The 26960-nt window shown below is 33.6% G+C and overlaps 1 protein-coding gene across 4 annotated transcripts in view; it reads right to left on the bottom strand.

Annotated features, from left to right (window-relative positions):
- The window catches only part of MAP2K4 (mitogen-activated protein kinase kinase 4), a 273432-nt gene that overhangs the window by 134172 nt on the left and 112300 nt on the right, over positions 1 to 26960 (bottom strand). For all 4 annotated transcript variants that reach the window (XR_007953396.1, XR_007953397.1, XM_051995559.1 and 1 more), the window contains 2 exons: positions 13417 to 13591; positions 481 to 600 (listed from right to left, as the gene is read on the bottom strand). Coding sequence is in view for 2 of the 4 variants with exons in the window: in XM_051995559.1 (XP_051851519.1) it covers positions 481 to 600; positions 13417 to 13591 (295 nt within the window). In the remaining 2 variants the exon portion in view is untranslated. The remainder of the gene's footprint in view (positions 1 to 480; positions 601 to 13416; positions 13592 to 26960) is intronic.

Raw genomic sequence — 26960 nt, 5'->3', positions numbered from 1 at the left:
AGTGAACTGCTCGTTATTACAAGTAGTGAGATATAAGTTGGGTAAATATCTGTCAGAAGTGTTGTAGAAACATTTTTATACTGAGTAGGAAGATATACTAGGTAATCCCTAAGGTCTCTTCTAGCACAAAGATTATAATTTTTTAAGTGAGGCTGAGTTTTCTCAGATGTTAAATGATAGAGTTGGACCTGATGAATTCTCAAAAAATTGATTTTTTTCTTATGAATATCCACTCAATTATCCCCATGCTCTCGAAGAGCACATATCTACTAAAAGTTTTAAGCAAAAAAAAAAAAAAAAAGAGGAGCTAGATATAGTCAATATAGTTACTTAACCTCTCTCTGTCTACTACTTGTCCTAATATATAAAGCAAGGAAGCTAGACTGATCTCTAAGGTCACTTTAGGTCTAAAGCTATGATCTAATTTTCTTTCATCAGTTTTATATTCATTTGTTTAAAACCACAGATGTTCATTCATACCTCTCTGAAGAGTGCTCCATAAAATTGAACAATATATGGGCAATCACTACTTCGCATCACCACATCCAAGTCCATAAGAAGCTGTTTTTGTTCTTTTTCATCCACTGTAGACCGAATCCTCTGAAAAAAAAAAAAATCATGAAAAGTTATTTCACAAAACAAAAAATAAATCTTTTAAGAATCTGTTTTTAAGACTTCTACCACAAAGATTAAAAACAAGCACTAGTCTGAAAGTTCAGAAATGATACCCTAAAGTTATAAGAAAACTTTCTCAAAATGAAAAATCAATTCAGTATTCATGCTAACTATTCATCAATTCAATATACCACAGACATTTCAGAAATTTCTTTTCTGAATGACTATGGAAATCTGACACCAAAGCACATATTGATGATGGTGAGCGTTATGCAACAAGATATATACGCTATGAAAATTAATGCCCTTATGGCAACTATAAAGAAACTAAGGAAAGGAAATATGAGAAAATTATAATAAATTACATTTTTAGAGATTTTCACAGAAGAAACTATGAGCACATGTAGAGACCAATTAAAGAATGTTAAAAACTGGATGGAGAAAACTCAGTTAATTAAGATAATTTGCTTTAGGTCACAATTATTTAAGAGTCAAAACTGAACTAAAATATACTTCCTCATTAGCAGACTTTTTTTTCCTAGACCAGGGTTAAAAACAAAAACCATTGTGACTTTAGGTAAGACTTTAGGCTAGCACAATCTGGATAGGAGAATGTGGAAATAAGGGAGGATGCTTTTTAAAGTCATCTCTTTCTTCTTAAGCTGCTTTAAAATGGCATGATATACTCCTGGAACATTGTGTTGGTTCCTAACTACTGAGTATAAATAACACTTTACTAAACAATTTTAAGGCAACTGTCATAAACTGAAATAATAAAAAATTATGAAATGCCTACTATGAGCAAGTCAGTGGCTTAGATCTTAAGAATAGTAAAAAGACATCAGCAAAAACCCCAAGAGGTCAAAACAAACTCAAAGTCTTTGGAATGAAACCAGGAGGTATATAGTAAAGCAGATAAAAAACAGGGTAATAATGATTTTTTTAAATCAACAAAAGGCACAGTACTATTCACAGTTTCAACTTTATTAATGCATCTTATATAGCAAGCACCCTAATATAATGCACCTTAAATAACAAGAAAACCAGTAATTTTGTTTTGTATTTTTTTTACAAAATGTCTTCTAAAATTTCAAGGCACTGATCCACAAGCGTCTTGAAAGAGGAAGACAATCAAATGAATTTTCTTTCATAGATGAGAAACAAATGCTCAGAAAAAACAACTGACAATCTCAGAGATTAATGAGAAGAATTAGCTTGCACAGACGGAGATGCTTCTTTTGCTCTAAGACATGTCAAATGAAAGGATTATGATTTTATTGTACATGACTTCTTCACCAGCTATTATCTTTTCTGTGTGGGTGAACTGATTAATCATAATAAACTTATATTTGCAAATCATTTTGTATTTTATTTCCCAAATGAAAAATAAGAGAAAAAAATTAGAACAAATCAGACATTATTCTATACCACTTCCTTACTGTCTATGTTTTTATTCTCTTAATAGCTACAAACTTTGCTTTGGGGATGATATTTATAATCATCTCTCAATCAAAAAGAATATTTTAAAAAGATAAAAATGACTAAAACCCAATAATATTGAAAAATGTTCATAAATTTGTGCTAATTTATGCAACAATTTTAATTATGTTTTTCTGGAAACAAATTTTTCTATTATAACTTTATTAGCACCTATATTGGGAATCAGAATTGCAGAAATTACTGAATAGAGGGTTGGGAAGGGTATTGGGTATACACATGTAATGACCAGCTCCTGTCAGCAATGACAATGAATGATCTAGTGGGATTAAGGAAAACGACTAATACTAATTTGTTGAGGTGATGGGGGAAAAGAGGTTTTTCATCATGTTATTTCTTTAGATATATGAAAATATTATTGCCATGAAAAATTTGTATTGCTATGATCAGTATTAATGTCATAATCATTAGAATACTATATTTCCTTAAACTGGCTCTTTATAAAATTGGTGTATGAAACTTTTAACTCTTTCTCCTCTCGCTTCAATTTCATTATGTGTAAAATGAGGGGACTATATTAAATAACATCTAAGAACCCTTTCAGTTCTGAATTCTGAGTGCTAGGAAACATAATACATTACACGTTGTAGACAAAATTTCAAGCTGTTTTTTTTTGGCTAGTCATAAATGGGCATCTTTTCTAATAGTATATCTATGCTTATCATAGATATACTGGACATACACAAGATATATTTAATAAATGTTCTCAAGGATAAATAAATTGGATCAATAGCTTGGAGGCTAAATATCCAAGGAGACTAGATAATATAGAGCAGAGATAGTAAGTTTATGCTCATTATGCACCAGGTTAAAACATACTGGTTAATGTTTAAAAAATAAATAAAAATATAATACAACACAGATCACGTTAATCTATGATTGACCCACTTCTATTTGAATTTGATGGTATACATTTACTGATACTGTAGTGGTGTAGTGGATACAAAGATGGATTTGGGAGTCAAGAAGAATTAAATTCAAATTATACCTCAGCCTCAATTTCTTCATCTGTCAAAAGGGGATAGTAATAACATGTATTTAATAGGATTATTATGAACATGAAATTAAATGTGTGTATATACATGCAGATATTGTGTATAATATATGAGAGACATACACATACCACTTAACTAATCCTTAGGTGCAATATAAATATTAGCTATTACTATCATATCCAAAAATACAGTTCCAGCAGCAGTAGTACTCATTTCAAAATCTTCATAAGCCTTAATTTTTACTGAGGCCCAGAAAGGTGGCAAAATTTAACCATGGAAAATCCCTGTTAAAAATTATAGTCAACTGTGGCAAAAGATCTATTTCCCTACTAAAAATGACAACATAGGATACCAAGATTGAAGGCATAAGCAGATTGAATTTGCCATTTTTAAAGATTTAATATGAAAAGCTAACAGCTAAGTTTAAGTAATACTTAAATTACCTACATTTTACCCATTTTGTACAAAAACACATTTGTACATATTTGATATTTCAAGAGCATTTCTAAATATACAAAACATATACACACATATATGTATATTTGCATATATTAACATCTTATTTCACTGCTCAACTCAATGATAAGCAGGCTTGAATTGATTCAAATCTCATTAATTAGTATTCTATGATAATTTATATTGAGAATTTACTTCTCCCAAGTAATTTTTCTAAATTGGACTAATAAAGTTTAAAAAAAAAAAAAGGTTAAAAAAAAAGGTCTTGAGAAAAGTAAATCAAATTAATCATCAACCAAGTCTGAATATTTAGAACTATATTAGAAAAATTCATTTGCTCACAATGGAAACTGCAACTCCAAATAAGTATTATATATTCTGCATAAAAATCCCATTCATCTCTATTTGCCAACATTTTCATTACCTAAGTTAAACTACTACAAGGAGATGAAAGTAACATTCTTTTAAAATACTTCAAAAATTCAGAATTTCTAGTAATTACAACTGGATATTTCCCTCAATTTAAATAAGTGAAATTTTTATTGAATTTAGAAAAATTTTAAAGTTGAAAACCAAAGCCCTAAACTAGAAACAGGGCTAAACTATACATAGCACAAATAAAACTCAATTCAACAAATAGTTATTGTGTTTAATATGTACAAAACACTATGCTGCCACATGGTGGATATGGCAAAAATAAAGTGTTCTATATTTTTGAAAAAGGTCAGCTTTGGCAAATAGGACAAGGACAAGAACAAAAGACAGATAAACCTTGAAAGAAGAGTATTTAAGTGTGATAAGGAAGTTGATAATGGGTAAACTCCATCTTTTCAGTACATTCCAAGGCAATGGTTTTGGGGAAACCTTAAGAAGAGAAACTTGATACAGTCACTTCAGGGAATATACTTGAATTATTAAGGGAATAATCAGAGGATCAACTAGTATAAGTGACAATTCAGTTAATTCAATTCAATTCAATTCAATTCATCCAAAATTAAATGTCTATTTTGTGGAAGGCACAATTTGGGCACTAAGTATTAATTTCCCCCAATTTGATGAAGCTTATATGCTACTGGGGGAGGGAGGAAGAAATATAACAAAAAGGGGATAAATTGACATAGGAGAGAACATTAAAACTCAGGGACATTTCACAGAGGTGACATCTGAAGGAAAATAAAGATGGTGAGAGGCAAAGATGAAAGAAGGTATTCCAGGCATGGGAAAGAATTCAGTGGCAGGATATGAATTATTGAATTTAGCGAGTACAAGCACAGTTTAGCGAAAATAAAAAGTATAAAGAACAATTATGTGAGATTAGACTAAAAATAAAATTTTAAGTCTGATTGTGAAGGGGCTTAAACACTAAGTTAAAGAATTTGCATTTCATCTTAGAAACAGCTACTGAAAGTTTGTTGTTTTTTTTTTAAACACACATTTTAAAAAAACAACTTTATAAGTGAAAAATGTGAAAGAAATAGGTGGCCAGCAATTTCTCTGTAAAAATTCTATAGTTTTTAATTAACTCTGTGTCAACAATGGGATATGGCAATTTTTTTTTTAATTGCTATATTCAGTTTTATACAGAGAACAGAAGCAGAAGCAATGGAATAGAGCAGCATATAAGCAATTCTGGCTTGATGACTTCCTAATGATTTGTGAGATTGCACTGACTTCAGGAGCTACATTTCCCTCTAGAGCCATCAGCAGTATTCAAGTAAAATTTTTATATCACTTGACAATTATGTTGTAAAAGGGATTCTTTTTTAGCTATGGGTTAGAGTTACGATAGCCACAGAGATCCCTTCTAACTCTGAAATTCTTTAATAAGGGTCACTCTATGAGTAGAGAGAAAAGGGCAAATTCCAGATATCTTCTGACAACATGACGTTAAGATAAAGGAAAGGGAAGATGGAAAGACCATAAGATGAAGAGATTTAGGATTAATTTTAAAAATAAGGACCCATAAACAGAGCAGGAACCTTAGAGGGTCTCAAGTCCAGCCTTCTTATTCAAAAGATGAGAACACTGAGACTTAAGATGTTAAGTAACTTGCCTAGGACCATACAGTTAATAAGTAAATGAAGCAGAATTTAACCAGGTCATCCTGACTCCAAGTCCAATGATCCACTATTACCTGTAGCTTCTTCTAATAGGCACAATGAAATTTTAAGGGCAGAAGAGACTATGGATAGAGTAAAGTGGGTGGAAATGAATGTGTGACAAATGATAGCTTTGGTAAATATTTCCTCATCAGACACCAGAAATTTTAAATTACAGGGATAAGGAGAGCAGAAAACAGGAATTTATCAGCTATAGGATGAGGATAAAAGAGAATTCATAGAGGCTCCTATACAGAACTTATGATAACTGAGTATGATGGAATAGAAGATCAGTTTCCACATTAAATGTTGGAAAGCTGGGTAGAAATGAGGATGGTATGGAGGAAAGATGGTTTGGGTCAGTTATCTAGTCTAGTAAAAATGTGCAGCTACTGTTTCAAAACTAAACACAAACTGCCAGCTCAATATCCTTATCGAGAATGTTAGAGAATAAAGCACAACTGTGTGACAACCCATAAGTAGTACAACCTGCACGACTCTACCACCCAAACACCAGCCCACAGTCTCCTGTCAGAAAAATGAAGATTAGATGGAGCAAGGTCTCTCTTTTCAATTTAATTTTAAAACTCAAGTTTCAACAATGTCACTTACATCCCCATGTTACAATGCTGGTAAAAGTGATCTTTCTTGCCAACTTTCTCCATGTACCTTGATTCCTCTCCCCTCCTTTTCCAAAAATCTGTCTTGTTGGTCAACCCTCTTTTCTTTAATGTTTTTACTGTTGAATCAACTGCTAGTTCCTTCCCTTCTAGTTACACACAGGCTTAAATCTCTACCTTTACTATTCCCACAATAGGTTAACATCCTCAATCTCCCCTCCCTTTCACAGGCAAATCACCTTAGCTACACACAGGGTATATACACAGGTATATACAAGGTATACACAGTCTATACACTTAATCTTGCCATAACACACATATGTTCTACTACTCTGGTTAAAAATTCCTTTATCTGACCATAACCTATTATTCCCAATAGTTCACCACCTCTTCTTTGACCCTATTAAGAATTTCATTCCTGCCATCACTCAGTACCCCAACTCTGCTTTCACTCTCCTCCCTTTCCAAACTCAACTCAATAGTTAGCCACTTTGACTCTATACTATCTTTCACTGAATTCTGTTAAGGACCATGCCTCAATGAAGGGGCAGGTTAATTCTCTGAGAGCCTCCACAGCTATGGATCCTAACACCTGAAGGAGTTGCAAAGCAGGTGTTGCTTGTGGATTGGGAATGAAATAAACTGGGGATAGAGGGAAGAGGAGGGAGATCAGAGAACACAACTGCCTCTCAGTCTCCTTGCATCATCATCATCCTCTCACATGAAGAGATCCAATCTACAGGTCTGAGACCTCCAGCAGCCACTGGCAGGTGGCCCGTATCACAATAGAATTCCTTGTCCCTCTATCCTAGTACCAGTTTTCTCTTACTAACTCTAAACCTTAACCTTGGATTATTCCCACCATCAGCTTTCTCCATTCATGATCACAAGCTGCTGAACAAAGCTGGAAGAGAAAGGAAGAAAATAAGCATTGATTAAGCATCTACTATGTGCCAGGCACTGTGCTAAGCACTTTACAAATATGATCTCATTGATCTCACAATAATCCTTCAAGATAGATGTTCTAATTATCCCTTTTATGTAGGGTTGCACAATTAGTAGCTGGGATCAAATCTGAACTCAAGTCTTCCTGACTCCAGACTGCATCGTCTATCCACTGTGTCTTCTACCTACTCCTCATAGCTATGCTGACTGGATCCATTACAAATTTGTTATTCACAGTCAGTCCTTTTATTCCTGTCTAAACTGATTCCTTCTCTCTCTCCCTTTTAAAGTACTTATCCAAGGATCATCTCTAGTAGTCTGATAACTCTTGTGGAGAGAATGAGGCAGATGACTTTACACAGATTACTTCGATTCACTTGCAAATCAAGACATTATCCTCCGGATATCAGTAGACCTCTTTGAGAATAAAAGACAAATGACAGAACCTATTCCAAAAGCTTCTCATCTCTGCTTAAAGCTTAAAGTTCTCCCCTGAATTTTCTGCCACCTGAACTGCTTTTAGGTTTCTTTGGAATTCTTTATCACACTCCAGAATTGTGTACCTTTTCATCGTCTTTGCTCTCACTTTTCAGCTTTCTTTTAATATTCTCTTTTCTCACTATACAAGTTCCTTGAGGGTAGGGACTAGCTATTTGTATTTGTATTCCTTGTGCTTAGTACAATGGCTGGCTGTTTTAAAAATATTTATTGACTGACTGGTCCTCTCTTCCATCTCACTGATACCCCAATTAAAGACCATTCTTCTTATTTTACTGAAGGAACAAGAGAAAAAAAAAAACTGAGCCATTGACATTCTCTTCATTTCAAAAGCTTTTGACGTGATTTCACACTCTTTCTTCCTTCCCCTAGTCTCTGAAAAAAGGTGGTCCTTCTCTTTTATTTGTAGTTATTCTCTTCGGAGTCTGTGTCTTGGAAGTCTCTTTCCCTCTAACAGCTCTTTAGTGTGGGAGTTCTTATGTAAATTCATTATTTCAAAATTGAAAATTTATGTTAGGGTCCAACTTTGTGCTTTTCTAAGACAAATATCTGGGCCTTGTTTAGTTATGTGATGCATTCTTTGGGAACTAAATGTTATGTTATTCAAGGATCTCAAGAGCAGTGCTAGCCTAGGGCCTAAAAACTTTCATAAACACAAGAATCTGATATAAGATAAAGTCTAATTACTGTTCTCTGGATTAGAGCTTTGCAAATCTCTGAGTCCACTACAACTACAACTTGTATCAGCTACCTAGAAGACTTTGTAAGTTTAGAGCAACAGAACCACAGGCTTATCCTTGGCCTGAGTTCTCTGCTCTGATCACTCAGCTACAAGTTCAAGACCTGGCTAGAGCTTAAATCAACGACTGTTTCTGGATCAATCAATATAGCAGCAACTTGCTTCTGTTCCTGTTCTTGTCTAGTACATAGCATCAATTCTTTTACTGCTCTTTGCCCCTCTCCATCTTCTTATGCTCATCTTGGCTGAAACCCCACCCCCCCCCTCAAAACTCAATGTTCTTTTTTTTCTGTTTTTCCCTATCAATACTTGGTCTGGTATTCTTCCTATGTCTTTGTTGGCATCTATGCAAGAGACATGGACTGTAATGCTTTCTTCTATTATACCTATTTATCAGTTTCCATTCTAGCATTAGGTTTACTAGTAAAAAGAATAACAAAGAATGATCTTACTTATAGTGGATTTATATTTTAATGGGGGAGACAAGTACATAAAATAATAATATAATACTTATATTTGTTTATTTCTTTGCTGCTTATTTTTTCTAGCCTAGTTTTTTCCCTGACCTTCAGTTTATCACTGACTCTTGGATATTTCAACCTGTATTTCTGACACATTTAACACTCAACACATCTAAAATTGTCATTATTATCTTCTCCATATCCCCCTATCCCCCTCCAAAATTTTTTCTTTCAAACTTCTCTATATCTAGTGAAGGCAAACCTTTTTTCCAGTGTGATTAGCATTCATTTCTCTCACCATCCTAGTTAATTCCACACACTATTGCCAAAATAATTTTCCTTAAATGTGGATCTGCCCATATGATACCTTACTCAACCAACTTCAGTATTTACTTGTTACCAAATATAAATTCTTCTGTTTACATTTTAAAATCCCACACAACATGGCCCTAACATTATCTCTCTCCTGCACTGGGATTCAGCCAATTTGGCCTTCTCTGTTCTCTATTTTCAATGTACCATCTTCTGTTTTCATGCTGTCACACTGACACAGTTCCCCATACCTGGAATGCATTTTTCTTACCTCTCACAAAGTCCCTCTCTTTAAAAATTAAAATAAAGCCCAGATGCCATCCTCTGTATGAATTCTGCCCTAATCTCCCTCTTCTCAATATACTTAAATCTGAAAGTATTTGACAATTTTTACATGAAAGTATACACAAATACATACAAATACACACATTTATATGTACATCACAAATATAAGTATATAAGAACATACATTCTAATATTTATACTGTACATTATTATTTTATGTACTTGTCTCCCCCATTAAAATATAAACCCACTATAAATAAGATCATTCTTTGTTATTCTTTTTACTAGTAAACCTAATGCTTAGAATGGTAACTAATAGGCATTTTACAAATGTTTTGTTTATTTAGTAATGCCCTTTCTCCTGCTGATCTCATCAATGCCCATGAGTTTAGTATCCTATCTCTGCAGAATGCTCTTGAAGCTTCAAACAAAATTTCCCTTAAAATTATCTTTATTTGCTTGCTGCATCTTTAATTGCTTGCTGGTTATTTACATGACATTTACATGTTAAAACTTATCACATTCATTCATCTTCTTTACTCTTAAATCCTTGCCTCCTAACTTACCTACTCTGCTGAGAATCACCATTCTTCCAGTCACCATGGTTTAGAATCTAGGAACCAACCTTGACCTTTTACTCTCTCTCACCATAGCCAGGTGTCTTATTGATTTCACTTATTAGATCTTTCCTATCTTCGTCCTCTCAGTTTAAAGATAAAACCATAATTTAGTCCTTCAACGTTGTTTATCTGGACTTATTTGCTTGGACCCAATGAATCTTTTTTAATCCATCAATGCAGATGTCAATTTGATATTCTTAAGGTATAGGTCTTACTTACTATGTTAACTTCTTGGACTTCAGTCCAAGCTTCAGTAGCTCCCTAATGCCTAGAAGAAAAACATATAAACCTTTCTTTTGCATTTAAACTACTTTATAAATCTGACTCCATTCCACCTTAGCTTTTTAGATTATTCATGTTAACTCCCAATTCTACCTTCCACACATTTTTATGTTCTAGCCATACTGTTCAACTTGCTGCCCTTTATATAGCATTCCATCTCTCATCTCCATGCCTTTAAATAAGCTGTTCTCCATGCCTGGAATGCCTTGCTTCCTCACTTTTGTTCCTTGTGACTTGTATCTTCCTTCACAGCTCACTTCAAATAACATCTCCCCTTTCTCAATTTCCCCAATTATTAAGCACTCCCGCCCTTAAATGTGTTTTATACAGGTATCTCAAGTCTTAGTGCTATTTTAAGATATAAAGCCTTTTTATAACAATCTGTATCTTTTATCATAGTGATAATACAATGTAGATGTCATATAAATGAGGATGAGGTTGATTCATATGTGTACATGTTTATTTCTCCCCAGTAGAATGAAAGCTTATTGAGGGCAGAAATTGACTAGTTTTTATATTTGTATCCCAATGTCAGGCAGAAGTGCTAATGTGCCACATAACGAGTCCTTAAGATGAATCTTCTTGACTCCAGGCCCGATATGCTTATCCACTCACCTGGCTGCCCAAATTACTTATCCATAGTCTCAATTTTTTAGAATGGAAAAGAATACTGTTACAGCAACTAGAGAAACTAATGCCAAGAATATAAGTTGAAACTGCTCTTCTACATATAAGAAAGGATGCATCTAAAAGACATTTAAAAATAACTTTGTTCCCATTTTTTATTTTCGGACTCATACTCATTGAAGCAAATTGTACATACAAATGTACAATTGTAGCTGAAAGAGGGACTAAATGGTAAGTTATCTTCACTACTGCTATTATACTAAATCTATGTGAATCCAAGAAGTTGGAAATGATTACATAGCAAGTCAGATGATCATTATGATAGCACTGAATACAACTATCCAGCAGTATTCTGTTTCTATACAGATGACATTCTAGCTACTTACAAGTCCCTGCAAAATTACCAGGAAGGAACTATTATCCCAAAATTATCTCCCCAAAAGCCTCTCAGATCCCTTTACTAACTCCTCTACAATTAACCTTTAAAAGCTTATTTGCTCATTGATTGAGTGATTAACTTAACTATGTGGTATGTTTTAAATGATAAGCTGAAAAACTTTTAGTTTATATCAGAAGTAACAGGGCACATTACCATAGCTTTTCAAGTAGGAAATTAATATGGTCAGAAAGGTGATTTAAAAATATTATTATGGCAGTTGTGTGAGAAATTTAGCAAGGAGAGGAAAGATTAGATGCATGATTGATTAAGAGGATGTTGCATTGCTCCAAAAGAGCCAAAGAAGTTGAAGTAGGGAGGTTGTTCTGCAAATGGAAAAAAGGAGATTAAAAAATATGGGAGAGGTGTAATTCACAAGACTTTTTAACTAATAAAATGAAGGTTGGGATGAAGAGAGAGAAAATTAAAGAATGACTTAAGGGTGGTAAAACTGAATGACCAGGAAGAACAGTGGTGTCCTAAATATAAAAAGGGAAGCTCATTTGATATAAATTTATAACTCACCTTCCTTTCTACAAGTGTTCCTTTTGCTCCAAAATGGAGTACCTTTTTTAGACATATTCTTTCTACCTAAATTGTTCAGTAAAAACAGACATTTATTATTCTATACATTAAATAATATTGCTAGGCCCACAAAAATACAGGAAGCAGAAACCACTTTTGCTCCTTAGCACATAGATGAAGCACATATAAAATCTCAATTCTAAAATGAAATAGCTATAAGTTTCACATTTGGCAAAAATGAAAATCTCTTGAGCTAACTGAAGCTGGTTCACATACATACCTAATAATCTCACTGGAAAAATGTTTCCTTCTCAAGGTAAGATGGCTCACAGCATATATCTCAAGTAAATTAGCACACAATTTAAAATGTTCTCCTAGGGAATTATAAAATACTTTCCCAGATTATTGTTGTTAATTTGTTTTGTTGTTAATTTGTCTTTTTAAAATTTCACACATTCCCAGGAAATGCCAACAAATCATAAAGCTACAACTGGACTTACTTCAGCATAGACTACTATACCTTCTGACCACTAACATCTAGTTACAGTCAAGTGATAAATTGATATTTTCTCATTTAAATATTTTACTATATTTTGCACAATAATTACCTCATTTTTGCTTGTTTGTGGGGGGAAGAGTTTTCCTAATTAAATTCTCTAATTTCTTAAAAAGGAGAAGATTACCACTCAACTAAAAGTTTATATGAAACTCACCAAGTATTTTTAAGAACTCTATCAACAAAAAAATGTTTATTTTTGGCCAGAAAGGAGCTTTATCATTATTTGTGGGCATTGGGGATAGTGGGGAGAAACAGATGGTATATCACTCTCAAACTATGTAAAATGTGACATGAACATCAACTACACATATTGATATGACTCTAAAGGCCAAGTAACAGGGTAGCCTTCAGGAAGTAAAATCTAGTCAGCAAGGACAGTTTAAGGCTTAATTTATTAGTAGCAAGATAAATTTGGTTCCAAAGACACCATTTCTGCTGTTAACTCTTGCCCTGCCTAATCTGTCCCTTTCATTCTTTTGTAGCCCTTAGTTTGGTTCAGTGCAGTGCTAGTCTTCTCTCAAGAAGTCACTATCATGGTCAATACCCACCCATCATAAGTGGTAATACCTTAAGTTTGACACATATTAAGAAATCCAACCAAAGTTGCATCATACATAAACATTTACACATGCAAGCAAATGTGACAAGGCACCTGTCATATATAAGCTCATCTGAGTCAAAATATTGCAAAACACCTTTGAAATAAACAGTTTGTTAGGAACTATATTCACAATAAATATATCCTTCCCTTAGACTATAACTACAACAGAAACAGCATTATTGCCCCATCAAATTTCACCAGCTAATGGATTAAAGTACCAAAAGTAATTATGGGCATCACCTACTTTAACTGCCATTATTTGCCCACTTGGTTTGTGGACCATTTTGTTGACAGAACCATAAGCTCCTCGTCCAATTTCTCCAAGGTCTTTCAAGTCCTCTGCAGTGAAATCCCAGTGCTGTTCGGGGGAGATCTTCAGTTTTCCTGATGATTCAATGCTGTGTGTTCTCAGTCTCTCTCTGTTAAAATATTGGGAAGCAATTTTTCCACATTTTAAATAAGTTTTAACTTTTTCTTTTTGGTAGCACTGAATAAATGTGTGGGAAGGATTGGGTTTCTCAAAAACTACTAGAACATTCTGACCTCCAGTTTTTAAAAATGTGAATAAATTTTAAAAGACCTATATTTATATTTACTTGCTGTTAACTGTCATGTCTCCTCTACCCAAGCACACAAAATTCTATTTCTGCTTCTAATAAAATTAATTCTGCAAGCTAGTTTGCACTTCAATTACAAAGTTATTTTCTAATTTAACAAAGCTAAATCATCAAATACCTACAAGGATTTTCTGATCTGCAGAATCTCAGGAGATGGAAAATCTTCCTTGAAGAGCATTATTACCCTGCTATATAATCCTGGAGGTTCCATTTAATGCCAATAAGAATGCACAAAATTCCCAAGAATATGCAGAACCAACTGGCCTTACCAAACAACTATCATTTACTTTATTAAAGTGTTATATTTCTTTTTCATCAATTAATGAAGAGAATACATATAGAAAGTGAGCAAGTGGCAGGCAAAAAATAAGCAACAGGAAAGAACTCTATCACTGCAAATTCTCATTAAGGGAAAAAAAAGCTGACTAGAAAATTCCAACTTAGAAATCAAGGGTAAATACAATTTAAAAAAAGTGAACAATGCAACTATGTATTGGTAGAAAGAAAAAATTCATGAAAAATAATGTAATTATATGCACAAAAACATCCTCCTTTACCAAGTCAGTAGAATAATATATCAAAAACAAGGATACACTAATCCAGTACTTAATTAATGAAAAAGTTTCCTTTTTTCTTCAAAGTTTTAAGAATGTTGGGGCAGCTAAGTGGTGCAGTGGATAGAGCATCAGCTCTGAAGTCAAGAGAACTTGAGTTCAATTCTAATCTCGACACTGAATGTTTCCTAACTGTGTGACCCTGGGCAAGTCACTTAACCCCAATTACTTCAGCAAAGAAAAAAAAAGTTTTAAGAATGTTTTTACCTTACTGAAGTCTTTCTTTTTTGATCCCTACTTTTATGTTCTTTGGACTTATAACTTTAAAAGTATTGCTCTTGAGTCACATTCTAATGTAATGACTATTTGACTTATTATTAGTAAGTACTTGAATTGAAAGTTTTAAGCTTGAAAGGTCAAAAAAAAAAATAAAGTAAATCAGTAAGTACAGCACATTTTTATTAACTAGCTCCCCAATGACCATACATACCTTCTAGCACCTGGAACCCACAAAAAAATTCAAAAATTACAACAAAGGCTTATGGAGGCTTTACACACAGAAATTCAAACATCAACACTCAAAAACTGCATATGTGAAATGTGGAGGAAGAAACAAAGCAAGACACTTTGAAAGTTTTTAGTTTTTATCAATGATTCAAAAGAACAGAAAATCTATAGAGCAAAATTACTTCAGAAATAACTTTGAAGAACAAACTCCACTTTCTAGAAGGATTAAACTAATTTATTATTTGTTATTAATCTCTCTCTCACCCTCCAAAAAAGTATTTTGTCTTTTTTCTTTCTATAGTCTTTCAACCTAATTTGAGGTAGGGTTTGGACTAGGATTTTATTAGTCTAAGTAACTCTCAATGAGAAAGGTCCTCTACTAATAAAGGTTGGCAACTTCTATGAAACTTCAAGTCTTGAGTACTTGCCCAGGAACACACAGCCAACATGAATCAGAACTTGAATGAGACAGGTCTGCTGGCTTCCAGGTATAATCCAAACCATTCCTTTGAGCTCAGAGATTCTGTGATTCTGAAATTTTACCTTGTATTTCATGGCTAATGAGCCTATATTACAAACTAAATTTCTTCCTACTTCAATAACAGAGAAACCACTTTCAGAGGCAGCATGGCATGATGGTAAGAGAGGTGACCTATGTCTTTCTTCCAGTCACTGACAAAAATGTTAAATACAAGTTTCAGGACACATTATACCAGGGTCCTCAAACTACGGCCTGCAGGCCAGATGCGGCAACTGAGGACATTTATCCCCCTCACCCAGAGCTATGAAGTTTCTTTATTTAAAGACCCACAAAACAAAGTTTTTGTTTTTACTACAGTCCTGCCCTCCAAAAGTCTGAGGGACAGTGAACTGGCCTCCTATTTAAAAAGTTTGAGGATCCCTGCATTATTCCATTACTAAATGAGCTTTATATGCATAGCATATATGCTGTATCTGGTCATTCAATCAGTTCACAAATACTTGCAAATATACTTAAGCCTTTCCATCTTGTCTACAAAAATGAGTATAATGTAGGCTTAAGAGAAGGGGCAGTCAGTGAAGAAAACAGAAAATGAATGGATGTATGAGAAGAACAAAGTAGGACAGTATAGCCACACTGCTGGGATGTGTACAGGATATGGAGAGACCCCAGTGAGACTACTAGAATATGTTTAAGTACATACATGTGTACACATACACACACACACAACACACACACACACATACTCTCCAAAAGATTATCCTAAGGGCAGTGTGGCATAGTGAAAAAAGAACTGGCCTCATAGTCACAGAACTTCAAAATGTTCCATAGCAGGTAACCCAAAATTATAACTCAGGAGAGATTCTGTGGCAGGTTACGAAAATCTGGAAGTCATGGGCACAGAGCCAATTACAATCAACCGTTAGTGAGGCCACATAATGAAAGTATATGAAGAAAAATGTTCCCAGGATGGCATCTAGAGTAGTGTTCCTAACATTATATTTACAGAACCATTCCACTTGTGTATTCATTCTCCATTAGCTATTTTACTTATATTTTTTATAGAGTCTTTCTTTTCTTTTTTTTTCTGGAGTGATGGATAATTTTTTTTTTCATTTAAGTTATTTATAGTGTCTTTAAATAACTCAAATTTTTCCTAATAATCAAAATTGTTTCAGGATTTCATTCTGAAGAAAAGTCGAATCCCTCCTGGGTTTACTTCCCTAAAGTATTTTTGAACATGAGAGTTTACCTATTCTTTCTCGGAACTCTTTGAAATCTCCTTTCCTAAAATAAAAGGATAGCTTTCCTCTCCTTTATTACAAATTCAAAGATGGGAGTGATTACTTCCCACTAAGGCTTGTGTCCTTGCCAAATTAGTAACTAGATCCTCCTGAGAATCAGGTCCTGAAAAGATTTCTCATCTTCTAAAGAATGAAACTATTACTTAAGCAAAGTGTCAATTTTTTTTTATTAGTAGCTCTGCTTTACAATATTATTCTATAATAAATTTGTCTACTTAATTGACATCAACATTACTACTCTATCTTGCTCTACCGACAAACTTTTCAATTGTTTCTCAGTTTTATTTTATTCTCTAGATCTACTTTTTCTGGCATAGTGTACTACCTTCCAAAGATATAATCCAAAGCCATGTTCTAGTCAAGTGTCTCATTTCTATTAAGTCTCAATGATAACTGTGAGGTGAAATTTATTTCTCTGCATTAAGTTCATATTTCTTTCTTTTTTTTTTTTTTTAAATGTATACTGATCAGATATAAAGACATTTTTGCTGGCTCCTTTCTTGGATTTTGTTGTCCAAGAAGAGTAGGCAATTATATTGCTATTCTTTTCTCAACATTATAGTTACTCTCTTTGAAATACATACTGGTAGAAATGTACAAGCAGCATTCCCAATTCTTTTTTTTTTTTTTTTGGGGGGGGGGGGTTAAAGCCATTTTGATTAGATTTATAAGACTTTAGGCAAATACCTTTTTAGCAGCCTTGCTAGTTGTATTGCAGCCTTGGCTGGGGAGCCTATGATTTTTATATTTTTAAGTGACAGAAGAAAAATCAATTCCTATTCTCAAGATAGGAATTTCATAACAAGCTTTCCATTTTACTTTTTTGAATCAGCTAACAATCAGCATCAAGAATGAAAATGTTACTTTTGCTCATTTTCTTTCCCAAAATGTCATAAAATTCCATCTGGCACTATTAACTTCATTCATGTGAATTACTTCAAGTAAACATAAGTCACCAGGTCAAGATAGTGCCAGAAAGGTTTTGTCTAATCCTAGACACATCATCAGAAATAAAGAAGATTTCTTTATTATTATTAGTATCTCCATAGGAGATAGTAAGGAGACAACAACCATCCTTATTTCTTATTCCATGATTTTTTAGTAGATGATCTGACCTTATAAAACCTATAGATTCAGACCATCATTCCTTAGAGGACAAGCAGCTGTTTCTTTTCCAAAGAGTTCAACTAACTTACTTCCTTTTGTTTGGGGGGGATGGGGACAGGAGCTCTTGTCATTTAGTTTTATCTATTAACCATCTTTGCTCTCTTTTTCCTTTATGTAATATTCTTCCATTCTCCAAACTCCTAAATAAGTATTATTTTTTACCTATCTAGGTTCTTTTTCTTTTGTTTTTATACTGAATCCCTTTTTTCCACTTTAAAATAGAAAATTATAGCAAAATAGTCCTTCAATTCTACTTACTTTTCCATTTTATGAGGGACATAAGTCTGAACTTTAAGCATAATGCCTTGGCAAAAACAACAACAACAAAAAACACCGCACATTCTATGTAGGTCATGGAAAAATTTCTCTATGTTCTCCATACTTTCTAAAGGGAAAATTCTTTGGTGTCTCCAAGACTTCTATAGAGCTCTATAAGCTCCCCTAATCTACTGACTTATCATGCCATTGGTATCTTGACAGACAAACTCAACTTGATTTCTTCAGTCCTGATATAGCATTCTCAAATGTTTATCCTTCTTTTTGTGGCAATACTCCTACTACTACTTCTACTTGTCTTTTCTTCCTCCTTCAGCTCAAGTCTAGGGCCACAAAAATATATATAGTAGGCACAAGCAGGCCTACTACACACAATATACACATACTTTAAAAAATAACTGAAAAAATGGAGTAAAGGATCAGGGATATGCATGATCAAAAAAGAAGACAGTATGGACACACAGTAAGAGTGAGGAATAGGAGGTGAATAACTTGAGCAATTTCCTGGTGTCTTGGGTGGATACACTGAGATGAATTAATGGAAGGAAAATGTCAAACAAAGTGGACTTTCATCAGTGGGTTTTGATCATCACCACTGGAGAGAAGATATAGAATGTTAAGAGTGCAGGTCTGTTTAAGTATTATGAATTATTTGAAAAATTTTTGTCTTCAAAAAAATTTTTTAAAATAAAGCTTTACATATTTTGGATAAAGAACATGCCAATTTAAAGGGATAAGAACTAAATTTAGCATTAAAACTTTTTTTGGAAAAGCGTAAATTTTAACTAAATGATACACTGCTGAATTTTCCCCCAAAAGAAAATCGGCTTGAAAAACTCATGTCAAATCTTTTTATATAAAATGCAGACTTCCTGGGCCCAGATACTGAGATTGTTTTCATTGTATATAGATTTTTTCTTAACAAAACATAAATATAAAAAAAAAAAACATAACATAAATATTTAGTATTTATCTATCTAACAACTAACCATGGATAGATCTAATGATTCACATTAAACTCTGCTATCCTTAACAATATTATTTCCTTTTATATCAAGTTATTAATTAGTCATAGCAAGTATAACATGTTCCCTAAAATATTCAATTAAGCCTATCACCTGCAATATGCTTTTGTCATAAGTTAATTGTCACAATCTTTCATCTCATCTTTCTGTGATGGAGATTAGTCTGAACTTTTTTCACTTTTAAGGAATTTTTCCAGATTTCTGTCTGTGCTGATATAAAATTAAGACAATGAAAACTGGTCAATCATTTCCTGGCAAATAAAGGGAAAGAAATGTCAGATTTTATAGTCTTTGACTCAAAGATCACTGAAGACAACAGCTACAGCCATAAAATTTAAAAATATTTGCTTTTTGGAAGAAAAATTATGGCAAAAAGAAACTAGAAACTGAATAGATGCCCATCAACTGGAGAATGGCTGAATCAATTATGGTATATGAATGTTATGGAATATTATTGTTCTGTAAGAAATGTCCAGCAGGATGATTTCAGAGAGGCCTGGAGAGACCGATGAACTGATGGTAACTGAAGTGAGCAGAACCAGAAGATCATTGTACACTGCAACAAGATTATACAATGATAAATTCTGATGGACATGGCTCTCTTCAACAATGAAATGATTCAAACCAATTCAAATTGTTCAGTGATGAAGAGAGCCATCTACACCCAGAGAGAGGACTGTGGGAACTGAAAGTGGTTTATAACATAGCATTTTCACTCTTTTTGTTGTTGCTTGCTCACATTTTATTTTGCTTAATTATTTTTTTTACTGGTTTGATTGATTTTTCTTGTGCAGCACAATAATTGTATGCATACTTTAGACTTAACATATATTTCTACCAAGTTTACCATATATTGGACTACTTTCCATTTAGGGAAGGGCATGGGGAAAGCGAGGGAACATTGGAACACAAGGTTTTGCAAGAGCTAATGTTGAAGAATTGTCCACGCATATGTTTTGAAAAATAAAAAGCTTTAATTAAAAAAAAAAGTTATGGCAAAGCTGGATAACATGCTAAAAAGCAGAAACATCACCTTGCCAACAAAGGTCCATGTGGTCAAAGATATGGTTTTTCTAAGAGCAATGTACAGCTGTAAGATCTGGACTATAAGAAAAGCTGAGAACTGCAGAAATGACATTTTTGAATTGTGGTGCTGGGGAAGATTTTGAGAGTCCCTTGGACAGCAAGGAATTCAAATCAGTCAATGCTTGCAGAAATTAATTCAAAGTACTCATTGGAAAGGCAAATACTGAAGGTGTAAGTGAAATTCTTTGGACACATAATGAGAAGACAGGATTCATTGGAAAACATCCTGATTTTGGAAAGATGGATGGAAGGGAAAAGGGGACACCAGAGAACAAGATGGAAATGTCATGGACAAATTTCAGGAGATACTGGAGGACAAAACAGCCTAGTGTGTTATAATGTGTTAGTTGGACAGTCAAGAGAGTAGAATCAGTATATTTATTCAAATATAGTTGCCAATGGTCAACAGATCATTATGTAACACTATTACTACTATTTATCTAGCAATTGCAAAACCTCAACCTGGTACTCAACATTTTCAAATTAGTAAAACAACTAGTATCACATCATCAAACCAGATCAAAAAAATTTCTCCACACAAAGTGTGGAGAAGAGTTGATGATGGCTAAATGGACCAGCATACCATGAGGAAGCCATGGAGATCAAATTCAAGTATAAGATAAGACAACTGCTAAATGGCTTTTGTTTCATTCTAAATACCGGCCATAAAACGCAATGTTCTTTGATCGTAGATCAGGGGATTTGTATCCACCTAATTCTAATGGACTTAGCTTTTTTCAACAATGAGGTGATTCAAGGCAATTCCAATGGAGTTGTAATGTAAAGAGCTATCCCTAACCAGAGATGTCTACAGAGACTGAAATGTGGATCAAAACATAGTATTTTATCTTTTTGCTACTACTGTTTGTTTGCTTGTTTTTTCTTTTATTTTCTTTGTTTCCCCTTTTGATTTTTTTTACACAACATGGGAATATGATTAGGAATTACACATGTTAAATTTATATTGCATTGCTTGCTATCTAAGGGGAGAGGGAAAGAGAAGAGCAAAAATTTGGAACACAAGGTTTTGCAAAGGTAAATACTGAAAACTATCTTTGCATGTATTAGGAAAAACAAAAAAAAAATTACTTTTCATCAGAAAAAAAGACAAGAATAGTGCTTTGAGGAGCTACTTAATTGTAAATTCAAACTTCAGCAATAAGAATGACTTCATTATCAGACAGACTTTTGGTAGGTCATTCTGTAGACTTTTACTACATCTAATAACAGTTCAAAGGACTAAAAATGTCAAAAATCATTTTGGAGATAACTATCAGAACAACTGGTTTTTGTAACTGAATTGCTTGATGAGTTTGGCTTGATGACTACTTCTTCATGTAGTATTTTAAGAATTTACCAAATCAGTTTTAAAAGAGCAAGGTACATGATAATTTGGAAAATACAAACAGTTTTAAAAATTCTGTCATGAAATGTCTCTAAAAAAAAAAAAACTAAAATTATATATCAATTGCCTTTTTTAGAAGTAACAGTTAATATTGTACCCAGTATTAGCAGATCAACTATGATTGACAGCTCTTCTCAATAATACAATGACCAAGACAATTCCAAAAACCTCAATGGAAAATGCTATCCGCACTCAGAGAAAGAACTGTTAGGAGTCTGAATGCACACTGAAACTACTACTTTCCACCAGCCCTGAAGTCAGGAGGATCTGAGTTCAAATCTGGTCTTAGACACTTAACACTTCCTAGCTGTGTGACCTTGGGCAAATCACTTAACCCCAATTGCCTCAGCAAAAAAGAAAAAAGAAAAAAACTAAATATTGCTCTGTTTCTTCCTTTATGACACGACTAACATAGAAATGTTTTACATGACTGTACATCTATAACCTATATCAGATGGTCTGCCATCTTGGGGGAGAGGGAATAGAAAAAAATTTATAACTGAAAATATTAATAAAAAATCTTTACATGTAATTGGAAAAAATAAATTACTATTTAAAAAGTAAAAGTTAAATGTAAGAACGATTTTATTATCAGAGGGTATCAAAGGAATGAGGACTGAGAAAGGGTCATCAGATTTGGCATTTAAGAAATTATTGATGACTTTGCATAAAACACAAAGTTTAGAAGAGGTTGAGAGGAGAGAAAGCTGAAGCAATGATAACAGACAGCTTTTTCTTTCTTTCTTTCTTTTTTTTTTAATAACTTTTTATTGATAGAACTCATGCCAGGGTAATTTTTTACAACATTATCCCTTGCATTCACTTCTGTTCCGATTTTTCCCCTCCCTCACTCCACTCCCTCCCCCAGATGGCAAGCAATCCTTTACATGTTGAATAGGTTACAGTATATCCTGGATACAATATATGTATGCAGAACCGAACAGTTTTCTTGTTGCAGAGAGAGAATTGAATTCAGAAGGTATAAATAATCCGGGAAGAAAAACAAAAATGAAAGCAGTTTATATTCATCTCCCAGTGTTCTTTCTTTGGGTATAGCTGCTTCTGCCCATCTTTGATCAATTGAAACAGAATTAGCTCTCTTTATCAAAGAAATCCACTTCCATCAGAATACATTCTCAAACAGTATCATTGTTGAGGTATATAATGATCTCCTGGTTCTGCTCATTTCACTTAGCATCAGTTCATGTAAGTCTCACCAGTCCTCTCTGTATTCATCCTGCTGGTCATTCCTTACAGAACAATAATATTCCATAACATTCATATACCACAATTTACTCAACCATTCTCCAATTGATGGGCATCCATTCATTTTCCAGCTTCTAGCCACTACAAACAGGGCTGCCACAAACATTTTGGCACATACAGGTCCCTTTCCCTTCTTTAGTATCTCTTTGGGGTATAAGCCCAGTAGAAACACTGCTGGATCAAAGGGTATGCACAGTTTGATAACTTTTTGAGCATAGTTCCAAATTGCTCTCGAAAATGGCTGGATGTGTTTACAATTCCACCAACAATGTATCAGTATCCCTGTTTTCCCACATCCCCTCCAACATTCCACATTATCTTTCCCCATCACTCTAGCCAATCTGACAGGTGTGTAGTGGTATCTCAGAGTTGTCTTAATTTGCATTTCTCTGATTAATAATGATTTGGAGCATATTTTCATATGTCTATAAATAGTTTCAATTTCTTCATCTGAGAATTGTCTATTCATATCCTTTGACCATTTATCAATTGGAGAATGGTTTGATTTCTTATAGAGTCAATTCTCTATATATTTTGGAAATGAGGCCTTTATCAGAACCTTTGATCGTAAAAATGTTTTCCCAGTTTATTGTTTCCCTTCTAATCTTGTCTGCATTTGTTTTGTTTGCACAAAAACTTTTCAATTTGATATAATCAAAATTTTCTATTTTGTGGTCAATAGTGATCTCTAGTTCTTCTTTGGTCATAAATTCCTCCCTCTTCCACAGGAATAGACAGCTTTTTCAAAAATAAGATAGGAGCATACAAATAGAGGGTGCTTCAAAAGTCTTAGTGGATAAAATGCCAGCCCTGATGTCAGAAAAAACCTAAGTAGAAATGTGGTCTCAAACACTTACGACCTATGTGGCCCGTAGTAGGTGCTATATAAATGCTTATTCATATCCTCTTTTCCTCTGATGTGGTTTTTGGTAGCCCAGATTTCTCAGTTAGGCAAACTAATGTTTGTTATCTGGTAGACAGAAAGATTAAAAAAAAAAAACAAAAAGCATCCTCTACCTTTGGAGACAAAGTATACAAAAAAATAACTGAATTCAAAGTATATGCAACATACTAAACATTTATTTGCTTAACTGAAGTAACAAGTTCCCACAGAATTTGGTATCAGCTACTGTTAAAAAAAAAAATTATAATCATCATTATTTCCTGAAAAATCTAACTCCATTGATTTAATGAAAATCGTTGTTGATAAAATGTCAACCTACTTATGCTCTTTCATTGGTTCTACTGTGTGACTAGAAAGAAAGATCACTTCATGGCACATTTGATAACATCAACTGAACTACCCATGATTGAGTATTAGCAAAAAGATTACCACTTATGGGCACAAGACTTTGACATAAAAAGTAACATCATCAACAAATTTAGGAGAGCAATTACCTTTCAGACCTGAGGATAGTAAAAGAATTCATGACCAAAGGACAGATAGGATCACAGAAAATAAAATAGAAAATTCTAGAATTAATAAGACCATGAATATAAAATTATAAGGGAAGCAGGTAACAGGAGAATCTTTGTATTATGTATCTCTAATAAAGGTCTTATTTCCACAAAGAGAGATTTGAATTATTGAACCAATTCAAAAATACAATAAAATCCATTCTTCAAATGGTCAAATGATCAAACAGGAAGTTTTCTAAGGGAGAAATCCAAGCTATCAAAAACCATATAAAAGGAAAAGACAGGAATAAACATTGTAGCAGCTATTATGTGCCAGCAACTATAATAAGAACCTTACAAATGCTATTTCATTTGATCCTCATAACAATTCTATGAAGAAATAGTGTTGTCATTCTCATTTTGTAGTTGAGGAAAAAGAGACAAACCAATATTAAGTGACTTGCGCAGGGCCATACAGCTAAGAAGCATTGTGTCTGAAGTTGGATTTGAATTCAGGTTCTCCTGACTTCTATCCACTGCACAATCTAGGTGTCCACTAATGCATACTCTTTGATTGAGAGATATCACTGTGGGCCTATACCTCAAAGGAAAAAGATCCAAATGTAGAAAAAAAAATGTCAATAAGACCTTCTGTGATGGAAAAAAACAGGAAGCCAGTTCCCATCAATAGGAAAAAGCAGAACAAAGTACAGCATTAAAGTAATGGATTTTGCATATAAATATATGTATTTTACTATAAGAAATGATGAAGAGGGCAGTTTCAGAGAGATGACTTGCATGATCCAACACAGAGAAAAGTGAGCCAAACCAGGAAAATACCTGATACAATAATAATATTGTGAAGACAAACAACTCTGAAAAATTTAAGCAGTAAGATCAATGTAATGAATAAGTATTCCAGAGGATACATGGAAAAAACCAATATACTACTCACCTCTTGATGGGGTAAGTAAATTCAGGAGTACAGAATGAGACTTTTTTTGGACATGACCAACGAGGAAGTTTGTTTTGCTTGATTATATATATGTTACATTTTTCTTTTTTCCCCAAATGGGGTAAATGGAAGAAAAAGAAAGCAGGTTTTGTTAACTGGAAAAAAATTAAATTGATAACAAAATTGAAAACACTATAATTACAATGATTATTCTTTATTTTAAAGGACCAGTGATGAAACAGATTTCCCTTTTTTTTGGTAGAGATTTGATGGAATACAAATGAAGAAAGCAAAATACTTTGTCTGACACAGAAATTGTACCAGTTGGTTTTGATTAGTCACTTTATTTTTATAGAGAAGTTGAAAAGGGAAAGCAATGTTGAGTAATGACCCTGGCATAAAAAGCAACAAAATCAATTATGAAAAATTATTATTTCTCTCTTAAATTCAGTAACTATTATTATGATAAAAGTTTTTCTTTTTCCAGTAATCAGCCTCTGCAAATTATTCAAATAGCCTTTCAAAGGAAGGATTGATAATAAGATGAATTTTTGGGCAAAATGCAACCAACTGGGAAAACTAATTAAAAGGTAAAGAAATTCTAGTCTAGAGAAAGTGGTGAATTCCAGTCCTTTAATAGTAAAAGAAGATTCCTCTTCACACATACATACAAACACAACTTTTATCTAAACTGCCTTAGGCAGTTTAGGTAATCTGGTATAGTTAGTATTTGTCCAACATTGTCTACTTCATTCCCTTGCCCCTTTATCCTTTAAAAATCTTTCCCTTCCAAGTCCCCAGCCTTAGATTACTACTAACACCTACTACTTTCACTCCTATTTACCTGTTGCTGAATAAAGTCAGAAAAAAACCACAAAACTGGATAGACTGAGTCCACTACAAATTTAGGTTATGTCATCTCAACTGGACCCTTACCGAAGCAAGGCAATTCTTTTATGCATCCTTAATCTATTCACTAAGAACAGCGAGGTAGCACAATGAACTGAGTGTTAGGCCTGAAGTTTGGAACACTCCCTTTCATGACTTCAAATCTGGAAACTGAGAAAATGGCTTCAATTCACTTAAAATATTGGGGCTATTAACACAGGGTATTCTCCTCTTCATCTCCTATCTTGTTCCTTTACTAGTATTTCACAGTCAATCTCTTATATATGTACAAGTGATCCTGTTCCATCCTATTTTCCCCACCTCTACCTCTATACTCTCATTAATTTTCAGGGAGAGCCCTGCCTACATCCCAACTGTCTACAGACATCTGTTACATTCTATTATTCCCATCCTTGAAAAAAGTCCATTTGATTTATCCATTTATGCTAACTTTTGTCCTCTCTTTTCTCCCTTATGACCCAAATTCCTTAAGAAAGCTATACACAATGGATGCTTCCAAGTTCTTTCTTCTCAATCTCCTCTCAATTCTCTATAGTATGATTTCTTAGTCCTCAATTAAAATCCTACTTCTACAAAAAGCCTTTCCTAAAGCCTCAATTTGAGTGATAATTTGTTTGTATCAGAGAAACTTAGTAGATATATGACCTTAGGTAAGCTATTCTAGACTCTTTGATTCTCAGTTTCTGCACTGATAAAATGGGGATCTACTTATCTCATAGAAATGTTTTAATAAAAATGTCAATCTTCAAGTGTTCAAAAATCTTAATTATTATATCATTATTACTACCTGTAATTTGAGCCTGAGAATCATTCTTTTAAATGTTCTAAATGACATTAA

Source organism: Antechinus flavipes, chromosome 4, assembly GCF_016432865.1.
Source record: "Antechinus flavipes isolate AdamAnt ecotype Samford, QLD, Australia chromosome 4, AdamAnt_v2, whole genome shotgun sequence".
NCBI classification, from domain to species: Eukaryota; Metazoa; Chordata; class Mammalia; order Dasyuromorphia; family Dasyuridae; genus Antechinus; species Antechinus flavipes.
The sequence above is the reverse complement of the archived record's forward strand: the minus strand, read 5'-3'. Positions and strand labels throughout refer to the sequence as shown.